This window comes from Poeciliopsis prolifica, unplaced genomic scaffold, assembly GCF_027474105.1.
Source record: "Poeciliopsis prolifica strain line A6 unplaced genomic scaffold, Auburn_PproV2 SCAFFOLD010, whole genome shotgun sequence".
In the NCBI taxonomy this organism is placed as follows: Eukaryota; Metazoa; Chordata; class Actinopteri; order Cyprinodontiformes; family Poeciliidae; genus Poeciliopsis; species Poeciliopsis prolifica.
The window spans coordinates 1,898,285-1,924,250 of NW_026562385.1; the positions used below are offsets into that span (position 1 = coordinate 1,898,285).

A 25,966-nucleotide genomic window follows, 5' to 3' on the forward strand; every position below is an offset into this window, starting at 1 on the left:
TTCACACTGTGACAAAAACCTGCTCAATAACACTTCTGCTTTTGCTCTCACTTGTGTCTACATTTTACATAAATACTGTTCAGGTCAATTTGACCTGACAATCAAGTTGAAGGGTAAAAACAATAAAAAGAAATTTCAATTCCATGTTTCCTTGCAACCATTTCACATATTTCACCACACACACACACACATGCACACCTGCACGCACGCAAGCCCACTTTCTTACTACTCTCCTTACTTCACTAGAAAACTGTGAGAAAGCAGGTGTTCATACAACTTTTGACAAGAACCTTTTCTATTTCCGTGGACACGCATGACTCATTTGTACTGATTAATCAGCGGGTCAATTTGACCTGGAACAAATAAAAAACAGTCTCAAGTTCATATATATATATGTAAATATATATTATATATTATTGTTTTTTATGTGAAGGTTTTTTTTCAATGGACATAAAAAAATGTAAATTATATATTTAATTTTTCACAAAAAAAAATTTATTTAATTTTTGATGGCCAAATGAATAAATGAGTGAGTTGCCATCATTGATCCTTTATAAAAATAAATAAATAAATAAATAAATAAATAAAAACCTTATTGCACATATATTGAATGAAATGGTTAGCATTAGATTTAATAATCAGGTACAAAAAAATATTGTGGAGGATTTGTTTGGGAGGTTTTTGACACTAATGCATGATTAAACACTCCATGGGTCAAATTGACCCAGGAACATTATTGCTGTGTTCCTGGGTACAGAATCATTTCTGTACTACAGAAATGATTCATTTTCATTGAAATAAAGAAACAACAGGTAGGAGAATGATAGGTTTTGTGAAGGAAGCCACCTTCTGGTGATCATTCCACACACATTGGTATCATGTCTGGAATCACAATATCCTGCACTTGTTTCAACTCTGTCCTATATTTTCTAACCAGGTCATTTTGTCAAGCTTCCCCAACGCATCTTTAAGATCATCAAGCTGCAAATAGGGGCCTCCTAGAACAATAGGTACAGAAATTAGACAGAATTTTCAAGTTCTCAATAAATTTAATAAATTCTCTTCAAAGATGCTAAAAACTAAAAAACATCAAAAAATATATTTGATTAAAGCTCCTCCTCCTGTCACTCGTAAGTGTCAGTGCTGTATTAAATACCTCCTCCAGCACCTTCTCTTTGATCATTGTCAGCAGTGAGGTCACTTTACACATTCCAAGATCATTCTCAGCACATACTGACAACATGCTGGGGACCCTCTGCACTCTCATCACTGCTCTAACATGTAAGGGGGATGGCTTACAGCAGAAAGAGGCTTATGTTAGATACATCAGTATGTATTTCTCTTGACTTCATGTCATCTTGTTTCCAGGTGTGAGTGGTGTGACAGTGGTGATACAGAATCCTCCTGTTATGATGGTGAGGAAAGGAGAGACAGCCACCATGGAGTGTAACTCAGCTGTTGATGGACCACGTTTCTACAAACAGATCCCAGGAGGAATTCCTCAATTTGTTCTAAATTTTTATAAGGACTTTAGCTCTCCAAAGTTTGGTTCTGGTTTCTCCTCTCCCAAATTAGCAGTTAGTTTTTTGTCAAACTCAGATTATCGTTTTAGAATTAGCAATGTTGAAGAAGGAGATTCTGCGGTTTATTACTGTAGGACATGGGATGACTCTGCTAAAGAGTGGGTATCACAGTGATTCACACTGTGACAAAAAACCTGCTCTATAACACTTCTGCTTTTTCACAAATGGAGGCATAAACTGTAGTCCTCATATAAACATAATCTAGTCACTGCATTATGAACATAATTCAGTCGCTGCATTTTGAACTCTTGTTTCAAAAACCCGAGTCATGGTGAATTTAATTCATAAACATAAAATCTTAAGTAAGGTGTTAAACTGTAACACTTTACATTTTATTTCAGATGTCAGGTTTTCACATCACCTTATTTAAACCGTGAGCCAAATAGACCCACTTACAGTAACCTCAAAAAATGGAAATTAGATCTGTAGTTGATACCACAGAAGTTTGTTCTGGTTGGATATTTACCAAAACAGACTGATGATCCAGAACTGGACTGAGAATTAAACGGCAGCAGGTTTTCATGTGTGTTGGACTGCTCACCCTCTACCAGTCTGGGACAACCTCTGTAGACATGGTGCTCCTGTAATCATGCATGAATACAGTAAAATAAAAAAATAATGAATTTTGTAACCAACATAAATTTTTTAATAAATTAAAACAACACCTCAAGCATGTCTTATACTTGTGTAATCCTTGAACAACAACAAAGTTGACCTTAATTTAAGTTTTAACTATAGACACAAGTGGTGTGTATTCACTGTATTTGTATATCTATCGCTCTGCTTTTGTAATATGGCTAAAAAACAAGTTTTAACAAACATCTGTCCAGAGCTCTCCTTGCTATTTTGATGATGCTGTTTCTAGGCAAAAAAGTGAGTACAATTTAAAATAATTCATATAAAAAAATTATTAAGTTTTAAGGTGTAATATTTTCTTGATGATTAAAATAATGTAATTTTGTCATAGTTGTGATGCGCATAAAATTTGAAGAAAAACAATGTCACAGTATTACACAATTTTTTAAACAGTTGCATTTTTTTATGCAGAAGCGATTTACAAATATTGTAATTTATGTAAAAGAGAAATCTGACAGTTCTCAGCATCATAGGATCTTTTTTTTTTATAAATTATAAAATCTAATTCATTTTTTTTTTCTTCTCTTTTTGACCAAAGACTAGTTTCATTGTTTAAGTAGTTAAATTATAACAATAAACTACTTATCTTTAGAGTTACACTGTCAGCCATGATGACCATATGCAAACATAATGCTCCTCCTCCTGTCAGTCCCTCTTATTTTCACTCACGTATTAAATGTCTCCTCCAACACCTCCTCTCCTTATCCACTAAACTCATCTGTCAGCAGAAAGTTAATTTCACATCTTGGAATCACACACTGACATCATGCTGGGGACATTCTTCACTCTGATCACTGTTCTAACATGTAAGGAGGATGACTTACTGCAAATTGTAGTTAATGTTAGATTACACAATCTGAGTGTTTCTTTTTACTCTATGTCATCTTGTTTGCAGGTGTGAGCGGTGCAACGGTGCTGACACAGAAGCCTCCGGTTGTGACAGTGAGAAAAGGAGAGACAGCCACCATGGACTGTAACCTGGGGACTGTTGATAATACTGTGTACTGGTACAAACAAATTCCAGGAGGAGTTCCACAGTGGGTGCTGTATTTTTATCGGAGTTTTAGTTCACCAACCTACGGTTCAGGGTTTTCATCTTCAAAGTTCACATCAACTCATCAGTCAACAAAAGATTATCGGTTAACCATCAACAATGTAGAAGAGGGAGACTCTGCAGTTTATTACTGTAAAACATGGGAGGACAGCAAGGCTGTATCACAGTGATTTATACCATGACAAAAACCTCAACACAAACACTTCTGCTTTTTGACAAATGGTGAACTGAAATAATATTTAGAAAGAGAAAGCTGCTGGCAAAAAAAAAATAAAAATCCCCAAACTAATAATGAGGATACAAGTAATGAACAGATTGTGAAATGAATAAACTTCAAAGCTATCATATATAATGCACGTTTTTATATGCTGTATAAAATAATGAAAATGGAGGAGAAATCTGGAGCTGCACACTTTGAGAGCAAATAGAGAGGAGTAGATTGATGACAAAAGATTTAAAATGCATTTCTAATCTGCTGTCATTGTTTACATTACTGAGTTAAACTGGATATGTTTAAAGGTAAAACAAGAAATAATTTATTTAATTAAATCTGTATCTCGACTCAGTTCTCCTTGCTCAGAGCTCACATTATAATTATCAACAATTGAGAAAAGTAAAGCATTCAAGTTGACAGTTTGTCAAATGGCTGTTACAGTTTTCAAAGTGAGCAAAATTTGATGCATCATAATAATTTTTAAAAAAATATCCAGAAGACAAATGCTCATTTATCTAACACAGTTGAGGATGAAACAACAGCAAATTCAAAGAGATGAGTGACCAGCTCCCCTAATGGAGTCGCATGTCTGCCTCCAGTACCAAACACCAGAAATCCTGACAGCCAAGAGGTCGCAAAGGTCATTTGGAGGAAACCTGACGTCAGCTAGGACAAAGGAGTTTCATGGGGTGAGAAAATAAAATTACTTTAGAGAATTAGCTGATTTAAATAATATGAAATAAAAAACACTAAATATGACTGCTACTATTACTAATAATCATTATATCAATACAGTTATAAATTCATAATAAAACATTAGTTCTGTAAGCATTCATATTCTTCAAGTACTGCAATGTCCTTGTGTGTCAAAACATATTTTTTTAATTAGTGATGTAAATATCTTAAGGATTGTAACATTTTAAACTAGACAGAATTTATACACATTAAAAAGTTATTGTGCTATTATAGTCTTTATATTCAGCTAAATGTAAATCTCAGAAAGCAGAAGTGAATCAGTCAGAGGTTTTTGTCATGGTGTGAATCACTGTGGTACAGCTTCATCAGCAGAGCTATCCCATGTGGCACAGTAATACACTGCTGAGTCTCCTCTTTCTGCCTGTTTTATAATCAACTGGTAGTCAATTTCTGATGTGGCTTTAGAGTTAAATCTGTCAGAGGAGAATCCTGCTCCAAAGTCAGGGGAACTGTGAGAATGATAAAACTTCAGAATATACTGAGGAGTCCCACCAGGCCCCTGTTTGTACCAACTGACATAATGGTTCTGATCTATCTGAATGTTGCAGCTGAGTCAAAACTTAGCTGCATCTGCATCTGTAAACATACAAAGAAAAGTCATGAGTGATAAATGTGTTTGAAAACGAACACAAAATAAGACAAAGGAGTAACTTACATGTTAGAGCAGAGATGACTGTACAGAGAGCCCACAGCATGTTGTCAGTTTGTGACTTCAATCTTGTTTATAATGACACTGTAAGACGAACCTGTTAGTGAAAGAAGACAAACTGAGACTTATAAAGAGTCTGAGGGGAGAAAACAAGGAGGAGAGGATTCAGCAATTTACATAAATTGATGAGTAGAAACTGTACTGTTCAGACAAGCTTTACTTTTTTTAAGGTTTTAGTTTTAACTTTAACTTGACATTTCTAATTCAATTTAAGAAAAGCAGTCAATAAATCAGACTGTGACTTCTATTCTAATGTTCTGGACAATCTCATTTTCTATTCTATCATTTTGTAATTCCTTGTCTTCCTGATGTTTGTGCTTACTTGTGTATTTGGGTCACCACAGTTGTTTTATTAGTTTTCTTGTCATGATGTTTGCAAAAAACAGGCAGAATTCAAATTTATTTTATTGTCAATGTTTGAAAATCAAAAAAAAAATATTTGAAACAAATTATATGTTTTTCTGTGATAAGTCTTTATTTATATTTTGTTAATTGGATTAACACATTTAGTAATCAATTTGCCAAGTATTAATGACAATATAAAAATGGCAGTAAAAACACATTCCAAGACGTTTTAACAAAAGCAGGACGGTAAAAAACATTAGTTTTATAAAAGACGTGACAAAATATCACCTGTCTGTTCAATACAATATTGGCTACAATGAATTTGATTCAAAAATGTCTTTCAAACTGTGAGGTTTAGAGCTCCTCCTCCTTTCTGTCACTCTCAGTTTGTGTTGTATTAAAAGCCTCCTTATAGTGCATCCTCCTTCATCTACTAAAGTATCTCATCTGTCATCAGTAAGATCACTTTACTCATTTCAAGATCATTCTCAGCCCACGCTGACAACATGTTGGGGACCCTCTGCACTCTCATCACTGCTCTAACATGTGAGGAGGATGGCTTACTGCAGATTGAAGATCAGTTGGATTCAGCAGTCTGTGTTTCTCTTGACTTCATGTCATCTTGTTGTTTGCAGGTGTGAGCAGTGTGACCGTGGTGACACAGAAGCCTCCTGTTGTGACACTGAGGAAAGGAGAGACAGCCACCATGGACTGTAACCTGGGGAGTGTTAGTGACAGTCGTGTTCGTTGGTACAAACAGATTCCAGGAGGAGTTCCACAGTGGGTGCTGTATTTCTATCATAGCAATAGTGCACCAAACTACGGTTCTGGGTTTTCATCTCCAAAGTTCACATCAAATCATCAGTCAACATCAGATTATCGTTTAATCATCAACAATGTAGAAGAGGGAGACTCTGCAGTTTATTACTGTAAAACATGGGACAGCTCTGTCAAAGAGTACGTACACAGTGATTTATACCATGACAAAAACCTTGACACAAACACTTCTGCTTTTTCACAACTGGTGAACTGCTGGAGTGAAGAATAATAAAGGCAACCATTCCACATTTTTTACACTTTCAGTCTTTGTAATATATTTGTTCAAACTGTGAACTCCTTTATGTTACGATTGCAGGCGCTGGGATTCTTTTGGGGGGTGTTTGCTCAAAGGTAAAATGCACAACAATACCAGTTTAGACTTTGAGCAACTTGTTAAAACTGTGTTGTGTAACATTAAAACATTCGTGGCCACGACTGTGTCGATGGTAGCTCTCTTTCTCTTCAGTGTTTGCAGCTTCTTGGTGCAGCTCCGCGGTGCTGCTACAGGTAGCTTCACCGCATCAGTTCAGCGTTACACTGGCTGATGACATTGCTGTGATTCACTTGTCTGGCGTTTCATATTCAAATATTTTTCTTCAATAAAAATCCTTTTATTGAGGATTTTTGTACATATGTTTTGGCAGCGCTCATGATCATTTGATCATGTCAAAGCAGCAATTTATATTAAAAAGTGTTTTATTGTTTGTCTGGATTCTGCCCGCTTCCATGGAAGGACAACGGAATATCGGTCTTGATTATTATTAAAATCACGATACCCTCACAGTCTGACAGTGAACAGTGAAGAATCAATGTCAGTGACAAATCAATACATGATGTGAAATATGAAACACATAATGATTAGGCGGCCCAGCAGGTGAATAGCAGGATGAATGAAGATTACTTGTGGTGAGCGTCAATAAACGATGAAAGAAACTAAAGAGGACATAACAATAAATCAAGAGAGGATAATGCTATTCAAGGAAAATTAAATGAAAATGAATGAAGAACAAAATGCAAGAATAAACTAAGAAACTAAATTAAATACAGAGGAATAAGCTGGTATGACAAGTCTTTTTGAGCAATAACTAATACAGAGGACCGTACGACAAGAATAAACAAACAAAAAAGATACAATCCATATTCCTGAATCCTATTTGTATGCCATTAAAAGGATCTGGAACTTTTGTTTTTATGCTGAAAGCTGTGTTCCAATGTGGGTGAATTTTATGGATGATACTCTGATATCCTATTCTCCTGAATGCAACACAGTCCTCTGCCACCAGAAACTCAGAAACACTCAAGAGAAGAATATAGTTGCAGTTATAACCACGTTTTAATGTTGCTGAGCACTGTCGTTTTACAAATAGATCAAAATTTAAACTGGCATTGCTCTACATCTTTTATCTGGTCATTTTGTGCAAGACTTAGCACAGAAAGGAAATATTTTTTCCCACGATTATCGGCTGCTGTTAGGCCTACCGATTTTCAGTTGAATGTCCAATGCATTTTTCGTAGACCAGGCGTCTATTCACATGGCTTTTTTGTTTTCTGGAAAATTACCTTTGATGATAAATTCAAAAACAGGCATAAAAATAGTGATGGTAATATTCATGATAAAATAATATTCAGTAAAATGTCCACAGAGACCAAAGTGAGTTAGTGTTTTCCAATAAAGGCAGGATGATAAGAGACTGAGATGTTTTCAGTGAAAGTTGCTCACAGCAGGATGTTTCACTTCCACTCCGTCATCAGAAACAATGAGAAGGTTTTTGTACGGCGATGTATACAAACTGAATCACTGTGGTATTCGGACCGGGAACCAAGCTCATTGTCACAGGTAAGGATTTGATTTAATGACTTTAAAATAAGACATTTTTCATATTTATACTTATTTTCTTTTTCTTTGTGTACGTTTGTGTTGCTAAAAGATTTTTAAAAACAATTTTTATGTTTTTATCACAGTTGTGTTTTCTCTCACAAAAATATCAAATTATGCCACACGGCTAATTTCAAAATTGAAACCAGATTTTGAATGATCAAAATCTGGTTTTGATAATTGTACATCGTCTCATTTTCCAACTGTATCTATGACAGTTGTGGTCGTCTTTGAGCCAAATGTAGTTACTGACAAACTAACCAAGAATTCACATACAATCTGCTCTTCAGTTTGTTGTTTGCAATAAAATATCAGCAGGATTCATGTTTTGTTTTATTTTTCTTGTAAATAAATGGTACAGATTTTTAAATTTTATTACTTTCTAAATGAAAAAAGACAATATTTAGAAAGAGAAGCTGCTGGCAAAACAAATCCCCCAAACTAATAATGAGCATAAAAATAATGAAAAAATTGTGAAATGAATAAACTTCAGAGCTATCATATATAATGCACGTTTTTATATGTTGTATTTTTCTCCTGTTTATTATTCATTATCATTTAATACATTTCAGAAACTTTTTTAGAATGACTGACTTTTTCATCTGCATGAATATTTTTTTGTTCTTAAATAACAAATTTGTCAGTTGACTACTATGACTATGCCTAAAGTTAGTTGTATTCTCTGTTTTGACCAACTTGTGCTTTATTGTTGATTAAATTGTGTATTTATTTATCTTCATTTCCTTCCAGGCTCCACTCTCCCTCCTCCTGTCCTGACCGTCTTCCCTCCATCGAAGGCTGAGCTCCAGTCCAACAAAGCCACTCTGCTCTGTCTGTCCAGTTTGTCCAGTGAAACTAAAGGTCTTGCTGATGTGAACTGGTTGGTTGATGGGAATCCAGTGAGCAGTGGGATCTCTACCAGCACTGCTGTTCAGAAACCAGACCAGACTTTCCACATCAGCAGTTCTCTGTCCATCCAGACATCAGACTGGAACATGAACAAGGCCTACGTCTGCAAAGTGTCTTTGGGCTCCCAGACTGCCGAGAAAACCATCAACAAGTCAGGATGTCCAGCTGAAGAATAGCAGAAGATCTTAATCATCATTTATAATCTGCTTTTTATTCAGTTTATTCTTTACAAGTCTTAGAAAACTTGCTTCTCTATTCGGTGTGCTTGACAACTGTTGTTCTCTTGGCTTTCTTTTTCATTAATAAACTATAGATACAGTGGAAATGTGAGTTCATGTGTATTTTTCTAGACATTAATGAGAGTAGCTGTACCAAAGTAAAATATTTTGCCTCTAAAGGGATGTTTGTACAGTTAGCTGTGAAAGATACCAAAACGTGTCCATACACCATGCTTATTCATCTATTTTTAGACTTTTACATTGTTTTTTACACAAATATTATAAAATATATAAATACATTTCTACATCATAAAGTTTCAAATATTTTGATTTTTCTAAAACATCAATATAAGAGTCAAAAATATTAAAGATTGTGTCCATGTCACATAATGATGAGGGGAAAAAAAAGATGAACATGTGAAACTGAGGGTTTTTTCCACACCTAGTGAAGCATCACAACTCAGTCTCTTCTTTTACAGGATACACCTGCAGGCCTATTCTGCTTTTCTTCCCCAATATGTAAATATCGGACTCAAGTCTCAGTGGGAAAACTCCCTGAAGTTTTAATCTTAACATAAGAACTTCATGAATCAAAAGTTCTAACTTCAAATTGAAACAATTTTATGAAAGAAATATTTGAAACTTAAATAAAAAGCAAACATGCAACAACAATTTGTAATGTTAAAACGATTTTATCAGATGACATCTGTCAACCATTCCAGAATCAGCCTCATGTTAGACACATCCTGCAGCACCTCTTCTCCTCCTTCTTGTATGTATTTGTTGTTTTATTGTTTGTGTTTTGACTCACTGAAAACGTCATACAGCATAAAATAAATATTTGCGTTTCTATAGAAAGCTGAAACTTGAACAGTTGACACAAGACTATGTTGTCTTTCTATCTCCAGTACCTGAAATTCAGACAAGCAAGAGCTTCTTAAAGCCATTTTCAGAAAACCTGATGGCAGTTTCAACAGAGGAGTTTCATGGGAGGAGAAAATAAAATTACTTTAGAAAATTATTGGAATGAAGAATAGAAATAAATACATCAAGCAGAACTGCTACCACTAAAATAATAATCATTGTATTGATACTCTCACAATAAAAATTCTGTCTTTTAGCATTCATATTCTTCATGGACTGCAATGTGCTTCTCTGGTGTTAACAGTATTTTGTTGTTGTTTTTTTCAATTGGTGATGAAAATATTTTATTGATTGTAACATTTTATACAAAAAAAGAAGAATTAAAAAACTAGAGTGTGATAATAGTCTTTATATTCAGCTAAATGTAAATCTCAGAAAGCAGAAGTGAATCAGTCAGAGGTTTTTGTCATAGTGTGAATCACTGTGGTACATGTTCTTCAGCAGAGTCATCCCATGTGGCACAATAATATACAGCCGAGTCTCCTGTTTCTGCCTGTTTTATAATCAACTGGTAGTCAATTTCTGATGTGGCTTTAGAGTTAAATCTGTCAGAGGAGAATCCTGCTCCAAAACTGGGGGAACTGTAAGAATGATAAAACCTCAGAATATACTGAGGAGTCCCACCAGGCACCTGTTTGTACCAACGGACATAATGGTCATGATCTATCTGAATGTTGCAGCTGAGAACAACTTGTTGTCCTGTAGAAACTGAGTGAACAGCAGGCAGCTGAGTCAAAACTTTAGCTGCATCTGCATCTGTAAACGTACAAAGAAAAAGTCATGAGTGATAAATGTGTTTGAAAACGAACACAAAATAAGACAAAGGAGTAACTTACATGTTAGAGCAGAGATGACTGTACAGAGAGCCCACAGCATGTTGTCAGTTTGTGACTTCAGTCTTGTTTATGATGACACTGTAAGACGAACCTGTTAGTGAAAGAAGAAGACAAACTGAGACTTATAAAGAGTCTGAGGGGAGAAAACAGGGAGGAGAGGATTCAGCAATTTACATAAATTGATGAGTAGAAACTGTACTGTTCAGACAAGCTTTACTTTTTTTAAGGTTTTAGTTTTAACTTTACATTTCTAATTCAATTTAAGAAAAGCAGTCAATAAATCAGACTGGGACTTATAAAGAGTCCTCTAGAGTTCTATTCTAATGGTCTGGACAATCTAACAGTCCAGACACCTTCATTTTCTATCCTATCATTTTGTAATTCCCAGTTTGAAAGGATTACCTGTCTTCTTGATGTTAATGTTGTTGACTTGTGTATTTGGGTCACCATAATTATTTTTCTTTGCTTTCATGTCTTGCTGTTTGCAGAAAACAAACAGAAATCAAAGTTTTCTTTGAAAACAAGTACATGATTTGCCATTGCATTGTTGAAACATTTATTTAAAGTTTGTTCATGGATAGGAGTCTTGTTTAAAATCAGTTATTTTGTGGGCAGTATTTTTAACTGAAGGAACTACCTTGCCATTTCATTAATTAGGCAAAATTGGGCGTGCTGTGGTGGCGTAGGGGATAGCACGACCCACATTTGGAGGCCTTGAGTCTTTGACGCAGCCGTCATGGATTTGATTCCCCGACTTGAGGATATTTGCCGCATGTCTTGCCCCCTTTCCTATCAGCCTACTTTCATATAAGGGATAGAGGAGCCCACAAAAACCCCATGGTGGGAAAAAAAAGGGAAGAGAGTGGCAGAGAGACAGAAAGAATGGTGTATCTGAAGCTGGATCTGATGTCATTCTGGAGACACTCGCCAGTTGCCTTCACTTCCAATCAGCACCAATTAGAAGCTCTAACACAGGAACGTTAGAGACCTTTGTCTTAGGGCAAAGCATTTAATATTGAATAATTGTATTTCTTCAAGTTTTACATTGTTCAGATGGAAAAATAAATACTGTGACTAAAATGTAGCAAAATATAGCTAATATAAAACGTAGATGAAATAATTAATTTTAACAAAACGCTCGTGGAAAGGTTTATTATACATGTTTACTCTCTGCTACAGAATACGTTATAAAGTCATCTATGAAAGGAAATCAAACTGTACTTTGGAAATTCTCATTTCCAATTAAAGCCATTCACTGCAGAGCTTGCTTAACATGAGGCACTGTGAACCTGTAACCAAGACTTTAGTTTCCTAAAAATGGTGATTACAGCACAAATTCAACTATTCTAGGAATGTTTATCATAGCAAAAACTGTGAATTACAGTAAGTTTTAATCTGGGTGCATGTGTAATGGTGTAAGCATTTCTCAGAATAATTCTGACTTATATTTTTCATACATGTACAGATTGCAGTGTCTCAACATCTTTCACAGTGATCGTTGTGTCTTCAGTATGATTTGAAAATGTAAAAATGGTTTAAAGAAGAATATGTTTTACTGTGACAAAAATCTGTAAAGTTATATTTAGTTACTTGTATCAATTTACCAAATATTTAAGACAATGTGGAAAAGGGCAATAAAAACACATTCCACGATGTTTTAACAGAAGCAAGACAATAAATAAATATTAGTTTGTTGTATAAAAGACATGACAAAATTTCATGTTAAGTATAATACAATGTATCGATTTAAAAAAATATTTCAAACTGTGAAGCTGAGAGCTCCTCCTCCTATCAGTCACTCTCAGTTTGTGTTGCATTAAAAGCCTCCTTGCAGTGCATCCTCTCCTCATTCATTAATCTCTCACAACTGTCAGCAGTGAGGTCACTTTCCACATTCCAAGATCATTCTCAGCACACATTGACAACATGCTGGGGACTCTCTGCACCGTCATCACTGCTCTAACATGTAACGAGGTTAACTTATCGAAGTCTGATGCACAGTTGAATCTATCAGTTTGTTTCTTTTGACTTCATGTCATCTTGTTTGCAGGTGTGAGTGGTGTGACTGTGGTGACACAGAAGCTTGCTGTTGTGACAGTGAGGAAAGGAGAGACAGCCACCATGGACTGTAACCTGGGGAGTGTCACTGGCAGTGGTGCTAGTTGGTACAAACAGATTCCTGGAGAAGTTCCACAGTTTGTACTGAACTTTCATCGGAGTGATAGCTCACCACGCTATGGTTCTGGGTTTTCTTCTCCAAAGTTCACATCTACTCATCAGTCCACAACAGATTATCGTTTAATAATCAAGAGTGCAGAAGAGTCTGACTCTGCAGTTTATCACTGTAAGACATGGGATGGCTCGGTCAATAATTATGTATCACAGTGATTCATGCCATGGCAAAAACCTCAACACAAGCACTTCTGCTTTTTGACAGCTTCTTGGAGAACTGCTTGATGGAAAGATAACAAACCATCCATAAATAGTTCTTGTATGTCTCTGATTTTTACTGTTTTATGTATGATGCAATTTTGTGCTTGTTTAAAATATTTAAGCTTCCTTGTAAATTGTTGGTTTTTAAATTTTCAGTGTAACTCAATTCACAATTTAAGAGATAACAATATTGGGACTTGAAAACATATATTGACTCAAACTTTTACTCCTAACTGCTTTTTTAAAGTTAGATGTTTTTATCAAGATTCCCTTCCATAGAATTTTCATGGGGGAAAAAAGTGTTTAAAACATCTTTTAATTATAACTGTGTTTAAATTGTCTATTAATCATTTGTATAAATCTCTAAAGTTATTACTAACAATAAAAGTGCGGTTTTTTATTATGAAAGGTTCCACTTTTACATTTGCAAAGTTATGTGAATAATCTTGTGTTACAGAGATTACAAGGTGTGGAGATCAGACCAGAGAACTTTTCACAGTAAGAGAAGTTCAAGTATTCAAAAGCAACACACTCAGACATAAGCACATGTTCAGATGATATTCAAATATAAAATACATAAATCAAAGGAAACGCTTTGATTCCTATAAAATTCAGACATACACTGAATCTTCCCATTAAAAATGATATTTTAGACTCATGAATCCCCTCCTCCTCTTCTCCTATCCTCAGGGTCTTTATAAGCCTCTGTTTCTCTCCTCCTTTCAGTCCAACCTGCTCACCTTTCAGCTACACAGAAAATAACATTTACACCACAAACTGACAACATGCTGGGGATCGTCTGGAGTCTCATCACTGCTCTAACATGTAAGATTTTTCTCAGACTATTTAAGATGATACATGCAAACCTTTTGATTCAACGGTTTTTCTCCATGTGTTGTCAGGTGTTGATGCCGCAATAACATTGACCCAGGAGCCTGCTGTCAGGACAGTCTCAGCAGGACAACAAGTTGTTCTAAATTGCAACATTCAGAGATATGATGGAAATTATGTCAGATGGTACAAACAAGTTCCTAATGGAGTTCCTCAGTGTGTTCTAAGTTTTCTGCACGATGACAGTTCACTCAACTTTGAAACAGGATTCTCTTCAGACCGATTCGACTCTAAATCATCATCAGACATTGATTATCAATTCATTATTAAACAGACAGAAGCAGGAGACTCTGCTTTGTATTTCTGTCAGACATGGGATGTTTATGCAGATGAAGCTGTATCACAGTGATTCACAATCTGACAAAAACCCAGACATCAAAACTGATCAAATATTTGAACATTAAACAGTTCACAACACATATTTGTTACTATAAACCATACTACCACTATTTAAATATGTCCACAGAGACCAAAGTGAGTTAGTGTTTTCCAATAAAGGCAGGATGATAAAGAGACTGAGATGTTTTCAGTGAAAGTTGCTCACAGCAGGATGTTTCACTTCCACTCCGTCATCAGAAACAATGAGAAGGTTTTTGTACGGCGATGTATACAAACTGAATCACTGTGGTATTCGGACCGGGAACCAAGCTGATTGTCACAGGTAAGGATTTGATTTAATGACTTTGACGTGAGACTCTCTTTTATATATATATATATAATTTTACACTTTCCTTGTTTTTTTAAGTTCTTGTTTTTTTTTTATTTCTATAAAAAAATATTTATATGTAGAACATGAAAAGGATTCTAACCTACAACCATTTAAAATCTTGTTTCCAAAGCAAATTCTCCAAATCCAAACAAGTTAGATATTTGAGTTTTTTACATCTCATCTTCAGACAATGTCTAAGACATTTTGGCAAATGTAGATACTGAAGACCGTGACTACGATTGACCAGTAATTCACATATATTCTTCTCTTAGGTTTATTGTTTGCAGTGAAATCCATGTTTTATTTGATCTTTCTTGTAAAAAAATGGCAGTAAACCTTTTGCTACATTAACTTACATTTTATTTAAATATGTCCTTATTTTAATACTTTCTAAATAAAAAATATCTAAAGAAAGACAAAACTGCAGGCAAATAATCCACAAACTAATAATAATCATTAAAATAATTTAATTATGATTTTTCTTTTCTAGTATAAATACATCCCTAAACTTTTATAAGCAATGCAGATTTTTATATTTTGTATCTTGCTCTTGTTTATACAATATTATTGTATAAACAATATTATTGTATTATTGCTTTGATGCTAAATTAAATCACATCATCTTTAGTCATTCAAACTAATCTAATGAGTTCATCTCAAAAACCTTGTTAGAATTGCTTAATTTTTCATCTGTTTCAATACTTTTATTTGTTCTCAAATAAAGTACATTATTTATTTAATTATCTTCATTTCCTTCCAGGCTCCACTCTCCCTCCTCCTGTCCTGACCGTCTTCCCTCCATCCAAGGCTGAGCTCCAGTCCAACAAAGCCACTCTGCTCTGTCTGTCCACTCAGTCTGGACCTTTTGCTGATGTGAACTGGTTGGTTGATGGGAATCCAGTGAGCAGTGGGATCTCTACCAGCACTGCTGTTCAGAAACCAGACCAGACTTTCCACATCAGCAGTTCTCTGTCCATCCAGACATCAGACTGGAACATGAACAAGGCCTACGTCTGCAAAGTGTCTTTGGGCTCCCAGACTGCAGAGAAAACCATCAACAAGTCAGGATGTCCTGCTGACGAATAGCAGAAGATCTTAATCATCATTTATAATCTGTTTTGTTTCTGTTTGCTTCTTACATAATTTAGAAAACTTGCTTCTCTATTTAGTTTTTATTGCTCCCTTGGCTTTCTTTTTCATTAATAAATCTTTTTTACATTGGAAATAAGTGTTCATGTGTGTTTCATTATTTGTGATTGAGAGTAGTTGTGCCAAAGTAAAAAATTTAGCTTATAATGGGATGTTTGTGAAACTTTGTGGAGGAGAATAAAAAAAAAACATACATCACATTTATTTCTTTATTACCTTTAATGTTTTCACAATTTATTATTTTTATACAACTGGTATAAAACCTTATATGCATTGTAAAGTTTCAAATATGCAGTTTTTCCTAAACAACCGGTGGGCCTAAAGACATCAAATATACAGTCTGAGTAAGTCATAATGTTAGATAGAGATGAACAAATGAAACTGAGCATTTTGTTTAAAGCCAATGAAGCATCACTTCTCTTCTCGCTGTCTCTTCTTTTACAGGATACACCTGCAGGCCTGCTGTGCTTCTTTTAATATCACATTTAAAGATAATAAAATCCAGTTTCAGAGTGAACAATCCCTGATACACCGAGGTTTTAATTTTTCTTGTTTAACAAATTTATATCTAATATCAGTATATCAATGTGTATATTCTTTATAGTGGAATTAGCAAAATAAATTGTATTACTCTCTATAATTGATCAAAATCAAGACGTAATCCTTTATCATTGCATTAAATACATAGCTCATAATTTAGCTCTTCAAAGTGAGTCTATCGGGAAAAGCGATGGGTCCAACCTATTTGACGTTTTTAGTTGTACTTTATCAGTGTTTGTATGTTCTCGGTTATACAAACACTAATTTTAAAAAAGGAGGATGTTCTAAATCACAATATTTTCTTTTTTGTCTTTTTACAAAACTGCAGCCACTGTAAGATTGATAAAAGCATGTTCACCTTTGTTTTCAGCAAGTAAGAGAAGCTTGTTCACTCAATCTTGTGAATCTTGTCATATCTTGTTTTCGGGGGAAAAAATGGGTTCTGATCCGTCCCAAAGTGACCATTAAAACAAGGTTGGGATGTATTCTCGTAGTCACAATCTGCAGAGATCATTAGTCCATCCATAACTCTGGACTGGAGTCCAGGCAAAGAACAGCCTGTGTCTTGTTTGGCATGTGTGTTCATAACACACATGCTCAGCCAGGTTTTTACTTGTTAACACTATGAATCACCACACCACATGCTGTTGAATGTTTTTAATAATTATTTGAGCAGAAACATAAAGTGCAAACCAATGACAGTTATAAACATTGAGTGTATAATCATGAGTTATGGAACAATCTCGTAACTCATGTTACAGGGTTGTAGCCCTGAACAGATAAACATCATTTTAGATTTATTTTAGCAGTGTTTATAACACACATGCTGAGAATCAGAATCAAAAATACTCTATTAATATAAAAAAAGTGTCATTACAGATCAGACATCTGATTAACAGATTAAAATTTGAAGATGAGAAAGTATAGCAGTATATTCCCATTAAGGTAATTCATTCGTGTAAAAGAGTTCTTTCAAAGATTGCAGTTACATTGTTTCACTATTAGCTGTTACTCGTATGTCAACTTGTGCTGATGCATAGTTTCACTTTCTCTCCTTCCGGAGACTCATATTTTTAAATCCTGCATCTAAAGCAAACTTCATTTGTCTAAAGCATTTTATAAAGGTTTCTGATTATTGATTATATTATGCACAAGAATATAATCTTTATATTTATATTTCATCTATATCCAGGCACACAAACCAATTGAATAATGAACAAGCAGGTGGATGATGCCACCTTGTGGCAGAATATGACCAAGAAAAGCAGAACAAGCATGACTGCATGACGCAGTTCATATTCTTGGGAACTTGTGATCAGCCCAGAATACCCTTTCCCATGACATCCAGCACTCTAAAAATATAGAACAATAGTTATTATTAACATCAGACAATAGTTAGCAATCAATAATTTTACTGTCTCTGAGTGCCTCTCCTCCTCGCTCTGATCAATGCTGGCTGATTGATGAGCCTCCTGTCTAGAGCCCTCCGCTCCGCTCCTAGTGGTGACCTCAGACCAAAGCTGGGAGGAATCCTGGACACTGACCAATGAGGTCTGGTGAATCGACCTTCTTTAATATCATCCACAAAAGCCTCCACTCCATCAAACTTTGAGGTGAGCTTCCCCAGCTTGTCTTTTAGCGAGTTAAATTGCTTGTAGAGGTCTCCCAGAGCCTCGGAGAGAGGCTGGATCCTAGGCACATGGAAACATGAATTAATTCATTAAAATGATCTCACTGTTTTAGTAAGTTGTCCAATACTGTTGGCTTTACTACACTTAAAACTATATCAGGAAATGAGAAGAACACAGCCAAGACAAAATGGCACCAGTAAGTCATCACTTACTGTTGAGCAGAAACAGCCACACAATCAGCAGTTAAACTTGGAATAACAAGAACAAAAGTCTTTTTTTTTTTATAAAAGTTACACAACTACTAAATGTTCTTGAAGATCAAAGTTGATCTACAAGTACTTGGCAATAACAAATAGCTGTTTGTTGTGTTGCATCATAAGCTCTGTCTCTGGAGAGTTTCAGAAACATTAGATTTAACAGACCATGTTGCTAAAACATTTCACTCTTTTCCATTTGGCGCACTCCCTGCATCAAGAGCATTTAAAAAGCAGAAACATGTTACATAACATGCAAATGTTGCAAGAGGGCCAGTTTCTCATGTGTTTTAATGGATGACTCAAAGTTCAAATTTGATCTGTTAGAGCTTGTTCCTGCTGCCTCGGTTCAGCACAACTCACCTGGTGTATTCAGGGAGAACAGAGGCATGGTCATGGATCAGCAGCTCTTTCACTTGGGTTATTATAGCAAATTTCCAGTTGTCCAGTACTTGAGTCATGTTGGAGCAAGTCTTTCTGCTGGTGTGTTCTGCTGAACACAGAAATCTGTGTAAGCGTGTTTGACCCAATGCATTTAGTAAGTGTTTACAAGAACAAGAGGCTATTCCTTGCCTTTTGGATCCCAAGGGGAGGTTTCATGTTTCCATTTCTGACTTGCAGATATTGACAGCATGCAGAACAGAACCAGAACCTTCAACTCCATGGTTTTAACTTAAAGACAGAAATATAAAGTTAAACTTAAAAAAAACTTGTCTTACAATTTGGTATATAAACCTTTTAAATTTAAACATTTTAAAACCGCTAACTTCATCATTACAGATATAAGTGTTAACTTGTCATATATTTCAACTTTGATTAGCTTTACAGTAGATGAAAATGACATGCATCTTTTGTGGTTTTACCTTTGTCTGAGGCAGTAAAATCCTTCAGGAATCACACGGATAAAGAATAAACTCTCTTCTAACTGCCTCTCCAACCTCTCTGAGCTTTTCCTCCACCTGCTCCTCCCAACGTCAGTGATGAAGGGTGGTGACAGAATCTAATATTTTAGCATGTGTTCACAGGGCTGGATTTATATGCACCAAGTGAAAAAAACAGAGAAATCCCTTCTACTTTAGATTCCTCACAAGTTCTTGAATTCTGTACGTCTTTTACATTGCTATTTGACCTACACATAAATATTTTATTATTTTCTTTGTTGGAATCTTGTGACCTTATCAACCTGCAACAGCGCTCCCTGTGGGCTCTGATCCTGAGGAGGTGTTAGATGGAACATTATGGCTCCAACATAACATTCTTACTGTCTACTGTAATACAATCTGTTAACCATCTGGGCTGACAGGCACAGTCAGCCTGATGCTTCAGGCTTTATAGCTGCCACAGATGATAGAAACCTGCTGACTCAAGAGCACTCATTAAAATGTTGAATGAAAACTTAAAATTGATTACATCAAAAGGTCTGTTTTAAGTTTCTACACATCTGTACGTTAGAATTAAAGACAAAAACACACAACTTCAGAGAAACTGTGTCATCCGTAAACTGCTTCCATCCCTTATTGAAATGAGCTGCTGAGTGATTTACTCCACCAATTCGCTCAGTTTGACATTTATCCATCCTTTATAATTCAAGATTATTTATGTGGTGATAATCTAACTTCTGATGGAGGATGAGGCAACTTGTTCTCCATAGTGCAACTGCTCCAAGACATTCCAACATCTGGGTAGGTGAAGTAGGATGGTTATATCAGAGATAAGAAGATATAAATCACTACAAATATAAAATTTAAACCTTTTGTTTGTTCTTGTCCAGAAATGATCCTTCTTTGGTACAGTTGGGGGATTCTGCTGACATTTGCAGCCAATTGGATGAGACAATTTCTGCTAACTGGGTAGGAGTCCCAAACATCTGGACTGTCTTTAAACTCAGAGACATTACATTTGTTGCAGTTTGAATAAGTCATTTTCTACAATTCAAGTATTTATATTTCAGGTTTGCTTATTTGTCACTACATGATTGAAATATATTTCATTTAATATATATTGCTGCAAATATACTACTGAAAATGTAACTGTGAAGTTGTAAATATTCCAACTTACTCCAAAATATTTAGGTTTACAGTTAGTTTTTCCAATTGCATAGAAATATGTTTCCAGATGTACTGAGGAACTAAGAGGCAGCCAGCTGCCTGCCTGAAGTAACACACCAATTTGCTTCCAGCTCCTTACAGCTCAGTCCAGTAGCCAGAGGAAAGAATGACTCCAGTGGAGCTGCAGATCCACTGAGGAAAATATTCAGCCCTCATACTTTCTGTTTTTCAGCTCAGTCGCATCGGTTTTATCAGATGCTACTTCTTTTCGTCTCTTGGAAGCACATGACTGCAAGAAACTTTATTTGAGAACTTGTGGAGGACAGTTGTGGCTGAAATGTATCACCTTCCAAATTCATGTTGTTTTTTCATTCCCAACAAAGGAAAAATAGCTGAGTATAATATAATATATGAGTATAATATCTATTAATAAAATAATTTATTGAATATCCTCAGTGAGATATTCGTAAGTAACACATTCAAATATGCAGCCTACGATAATGTTTGTTATACAAAACATAAAAACATGACTAAAACTTGTTATTTTATGATTACATTTGACTCCTGATATCTTGTGTTCTAGGAGAGACTAAATACTTACTGTCTCTGACCTTTCTATTTTTCAGTTCGAGTCAGTTTTTCAGAAATACCCTGATAAGAAAAGCTCCTTGTTTTGGGGGTCTGATAGCTCTCTAATCCCCTCATTGTGACTCTCACATGATGAAAAAAATTTCAGGCCTCACAGCACTTTGAGGCTGAACACAGCAGGGTCTCTTAGTATCAGTGCTCTGGTTTTTCTGCTGCAGCAAAAATTCTCATGTTTCATTTCAACTTGAGCTACTCGGAGGAATTAAACGCACAGGGACGGTTGTCTCCGATTGGATGACAATATGCGACAATATTTACCCCTAAAGAAGTTTGAGTGGCCCTGGTCTAGGAGAGACAATGGGCAGAATGAGTTCAGCCCACTTATTCCAAAGGTAGGCCTTGCAATAATTTATGTTTGTAAGCATGTTGTGCTGTTCTACAGTTAGCCTTAGCCCTCATTAAAAACTTTATTTCTATGTCTGAAGTCAAGTGCTGCAAAAGTGGAGGATGAGGAGCTCGGCCATGTTGACGGCGAATATCAAACAGGGACGCCCAGCAATCAGGATCGCAACAATCCTACAAGAATCCGACCTCATTACAGTTATTCTTTGATGGATTATTTCCTAAAATATTTCCTGTTCCTGTGCAACTTGGTCTTCACAGTTTTGGGTCTGGTGGTTCTTGGTTTGGGGATCTGGGGTCTCTCCAGCAAAGAATCGTTTGCCCAGGAGAAGATTGGAATTATCGGCACAGATCCGATGCTGATACTTTTGACGTTGGGCTTTCTGCTCACTCTGCTCTGTCTGACGGGGTGTGTTGGTGCTTTAAGAGAGAACAGCTGCTTGCTGAAGATGTTCTCTGGTATAGTGCTGGTGCTCATCACAATCCAGGTGCTGTTTGCAATCGTGGCCTACACAGTGCAGGATCAGCTTGAAGGATATCTGCGGTCAGGGATGCTAGCTGCCATGGCAGGTTATCAAGATGATCTGGACCTGAGGTTCATCACAGATGAGATCCAATTGGGTCTGCAGTGCTGCGGGGCCGACACCTACCGGGACTGGGAGGTAAACATGTGAGTGGAGTATGACCTCTGTTTATTTGTTATTTTAGTAAATTCTTTGTTCACCATCGATTTTAAAACATTTCTTTTTTTTTTTTTTCAGATATTACAACTGCTCAGCTCCGGGAGTTTTGGCGTGTGGCGTCCCTGCAACATGCTGCGTGGACCCTTTGGAGAACGGGACAGTGTGGAACTCACAGTGCGGCGTGGGAGCTCAGATCATGGACGAGTTCACCGCTCAGAGTGTGATCTTTCTGGGGGGTTGTCTGGGCGGAATCTCTCGTTGGATCGAGCAGCACGAGAGCCTGATCGGGACAGTAGCAGTCGTCGTTGTTGGGGTTCAGATTCTTGCTGTGTTCATCGCAACAAGACTGTTGGAAAAAATTCACAGGCATAAAGATCATGCATGACGTAAACATGGCATGAAATCATCAGAGTTCTGGCTGTTTCTTGGTATTTTGTTTTCAGTTCTGGGCTCCATTGTTAGACACATTTTATATTCAGATTGCATAAACAGGGTTTATACATTGGAAACTAAACAGGAACACATCTAATGTACTGTAAATATTTTCCTCTTCCTACATAAAAGGATGGTGAGTCATCGTGAGCAGTCGCTAAATATGAGTGATTATTTGTTATGGAAAGATTTTGAACTCACTTTTTTTTACTGTTTTTTTTTTTCTCTCCTGAGTCTGCAACCATACTACAAAGTCATCAACCTTTGGTGCATGAGCAGTTTTAATTATTTTTCTGTTTATTTTTTCACAAAATCTACACTGTCAGGAAGCAGTGTGAATACTATTTTACAGCCAAAAATACACTATGACTTATACTGAAGTCTGTGATGGGGGATCTGGGCTTTATGTTAACTATTAGAGTTGTGAAGCTGTGCTTAATGGCACGATTTTTTTTTAATATAAATCCTGAAATGCTAAATTATAAACAGATAATTAAATAGTAATTATTGGATTTGAAATAAAATTATTGTTTAATGATAAATCCTTCTGTTTGATAATGATAACAAAACAAACTCTCCCAATCATGTTAAAAAGTTAAAGCTTTATTTTGAGTATAAAAACACAGTGCTGACAGAATCTCCTGCTGGCCAGTAACTAAGCTATCAGCTACATCTCCATCTGCAGCCACACAATGACACAAGAACAGCAGCAGTGTTTTAGAGCATGAAAATGGCAGCTTGAGAGTCTCAGGAAATATATTTATTTTACAAAAAACAGCATACACAATATGCAGACATGTATTACATAAAATCCTAACACATTTCTAGCTTTATGTTTACCATACATGAATCATTAAAATAATCTCTGGACGTCATTTTGAATTAAATCCTCTTGTTAGTAAAAGAAAAAAAAAGCTGTTTAACTGTGAAGAAACTCAAATGATGCCATATTGAGCGAGTTCATGTAGCTCTAGATGGCTGTATGCTTCCCAGGGACAGATCACTGTGATATCTGAAAAGAAAATAATATTTACTAATAAAAACATTTCAAAATAAGTATATGTATTAGAGAAGACTTGAATGTTGTAATTGTGCTCACCAGTGCCAAGTCCCTCCATTCCTGGAATCTCCTCTCCAAAGCTAGAGTTAAGCATACATTCTTTAATTACTTTTGTTTGGTTCCAAATAAACTTTATTCACAATCATGAACATATTTGAGGGGTCTTACCCAATGACTCCCCTCTTCGGGGGCTTGCTCTTGAATTGACGGGTGTTTCTCTGCTTGAACTTGGGTGGGCCCTTTCGTGGGGAACCGGGGGCCGTTGCTCTAAGAGGGGCTTTGCCACCAGTCTTTGCTTCAGGTTTGGCTATGTCCGTATTCATGTCTCTGTTTTGTGACAATTGCAATGTCACAAAAAGGAAATAACAATGAAGATAAAAATTGAAGACAGAGACAAATAAATAGTCCTCTTTCTGAGACTGAAAAGCTAGGATTATCAGTGTTATTTTCTGCTTAACACATCAAAACAAATAAAGACAATGTGCTTCACCACAGGTTGCAGAGGCTCCTGTAATCTGATGGTCACGTTTTTAATCAACGGTACATGATGACTCTAATCTATAAAGCTCCCTCATAATCAGATTACTCTGAGGACATGCTGAATTTACTGCTAAACCCAACATATCATAAAAGGCACAAAGATTTGTTTCTTAGTGAAAGCTCTGTTGTGAATTAAATGAATGAAATAAAAATGTACAGTTTTTATTACAGCTGAAATATTCCACAAATACATAATTTGTTGACATAAAGACTTAATTCATTTTATATTGTTATAGATTGTGTTGATTGCATTTGTTTAAGTGCATGACTAAAGGGTATAATAAAGATGTATGACGGTAGAATACTCAGCACATCTTTGTCATTCTGATGATGAGATTGCTAAAAGTTGAAAAAATATGGATATGTAGTGTTTCTTATCCATATTTTTAAATAGATATCTTGAGTTTCATAAATAAACCAAATAGATTTTTAAAAATTTTGCTTTCTAGTGAAGGACAGATTCTGTTGCATATTAATAGAGCAAACAGAGAGCTAGTTTATATACCATAGAAAAAATGACTGAATGAAATTAACTGAATTCAAATAAAATGGAAGAATGTCTAAATAAGTAGAAAAAAACAACAACAATGTCAACCAAGCTTCCAAGATTTCATTTGAACTTCCAGAGTCCTAAAATTGCTTAGGTAGAACAACATCAACCATATCGATTTGTGTCTAAATAGCCCACAAAAAACAAGCTGTATTGTTAATTCTTATACTTACCACTTTTTGTGTATCTTCCCTGGTAATATGACAGAGATCTCTCTTTATGTCAAATAACTCTCGCGCTTCACTCTGTCCTTTTATACACTTCAAATTCTGAGGAGATTAACCTGCGACAAGCCAATAAACTGTACACACGTCATTTGTATTCCATATGGATGAAGACCATTGGGGGAGGCCAGAGGGCATTTAAAGATACCTTTTCTGCCCTAGAGAGACACTTAACAGCAGACACATGTAAGTCATAATCAGGAACAATGGAAATAATTTGCATATTTCCACAACCTTCCAGAAGTGTGCAGTGTAAGGTCCAGTTATAATTACTTATGAATATGTGAAATGTGCTATGTTGTTCACTATCTTCCCACTCCTCTGCAAGGATTACATAAGACCCAACGTCAAGAACACGCAAGTGTGATCTCTGGACATTTCACTCTCATCAGCATTCTTCCAGATTGTATTGCGTGATATATGATAATCCATTCCATCCTCCCTCCCACCTGAATAAACACACACCTTGTTCATTCATGTGATTGGCTGCATCTTCTTAATCTGGAGTTTAACTCATGCACACATACTGTATTGAAAAACTATACAGCTAATAACTTCCCTTATTCTTTATTCTCAATGAGACTTGAGGAAGTTACATTTCTCCACCAAACAGTCTAATGTCCAGAATATATTCGATACAAATATATTTACACATGTAGCTTCAACAAGATAGCCATGCATTGACAATTTTAATTATAATTCTCTGAAGTATCACTTTTGTATGCTTTACATTGTTTTTATTATTATATAGCAATTAATAAAAAATAATAATAATATAAAATATTATAGGTGGCAGTAGTATTAGTAGTAGCATAAATAATTACAACATGAATAATTAAATGCAGGTCTCATCTAATCTTCCTGCTTTTTATGAATGTTAGATAAGAATGAAGTAATAGCAAAAAGATTTGCTAAACAAGAACCCTTAGCTCAGAACAGAACCCTTAGCTCAG

General features: G+C 35.7%; 3 protein-coding genes across 3 annotated transcripts; 2 read left to right on the forward strand and 1 right to left on the reverse strand.

Moving 5' to 3' along the window:
* The first annotated feature begins 4,841 nt into the window (after window positions 1-4,841).
* Window positions 4,842-16,092, forward strand: LOC129363686 (immunoglobulin lambda-1 light chain-like). The gene is made up of 6 exons (XM_055035930.1): window positions 4,842-5,843; window positions 5,933-6,077; window positions 12,757-12,845; window positions 12,930-13,255; window positions 14,831-14,864; window positions 15,673-16,092. Exons 1-6 carry the CDS (start codon window positions 5,804-5,806, stop codon window positions 15,996-15,998), a joined length of 960 nt encoding a protein of 319 aa, XP_054891905.1. The 5' UTR covers window positions 4,842-5,803; the 3' UTR covers window positions 15,999-16,092.
* A 5,139-nt stretch (window positions 16,093-21,231) lies between these two features.
* On the forward strand, window positions 21,232-23,175 carry LOC129363134 (tetraspanin-10). Its single transcript, XM_055035006.1, has 3 exons — window positions 21,232-21,514; window positions 21,608-22,194; window positions 22,286-23,175. Exons 1-3 carry the CDS (start codon window positions 21,425-21,427, stop codon window positions 22,590-22,592), a joined length of 984 nt encoding a protein of 327 aa, XP_054890981.1. The 5' UTR covers window positions 21,232-21,424; the 3' UTR covers window positions 22,593-23,175.
* A 51-nt stretch (window positions 23,176-23,226) lies between these two features.
* LOC129363135 (retinal cone rhodopsin-sensitive cGMP 3',5'-cyclic phosphodiesterase subunit gamma-like) lies at window positions 23,227-25,224 on the reverse strand. The gene is made up of 4 exons (XM_055035007.1): window positions 24,963-25,224; window positions 23,868-24,026; window positions 23,739-23,779; window positions 23,227-23,651 (listed from the first exon to the last, which is right to left on the reverse strand). Exons 2-4 carry the CDS (start codon window positions 24,020-24,022, stop codon window positions 23,575-23,577), a joined length of 273 nt encoding a protein of 90 aa, XP_054890982.1. The 5' UTR covers window positions 24,023-24,026; window positions 24,963-25,224; the 3' UTR covers window positions 23,227-23,574.
* Between the last annotated feature and the right edge of the window lie 742 nt (window positions 25,225-25,966).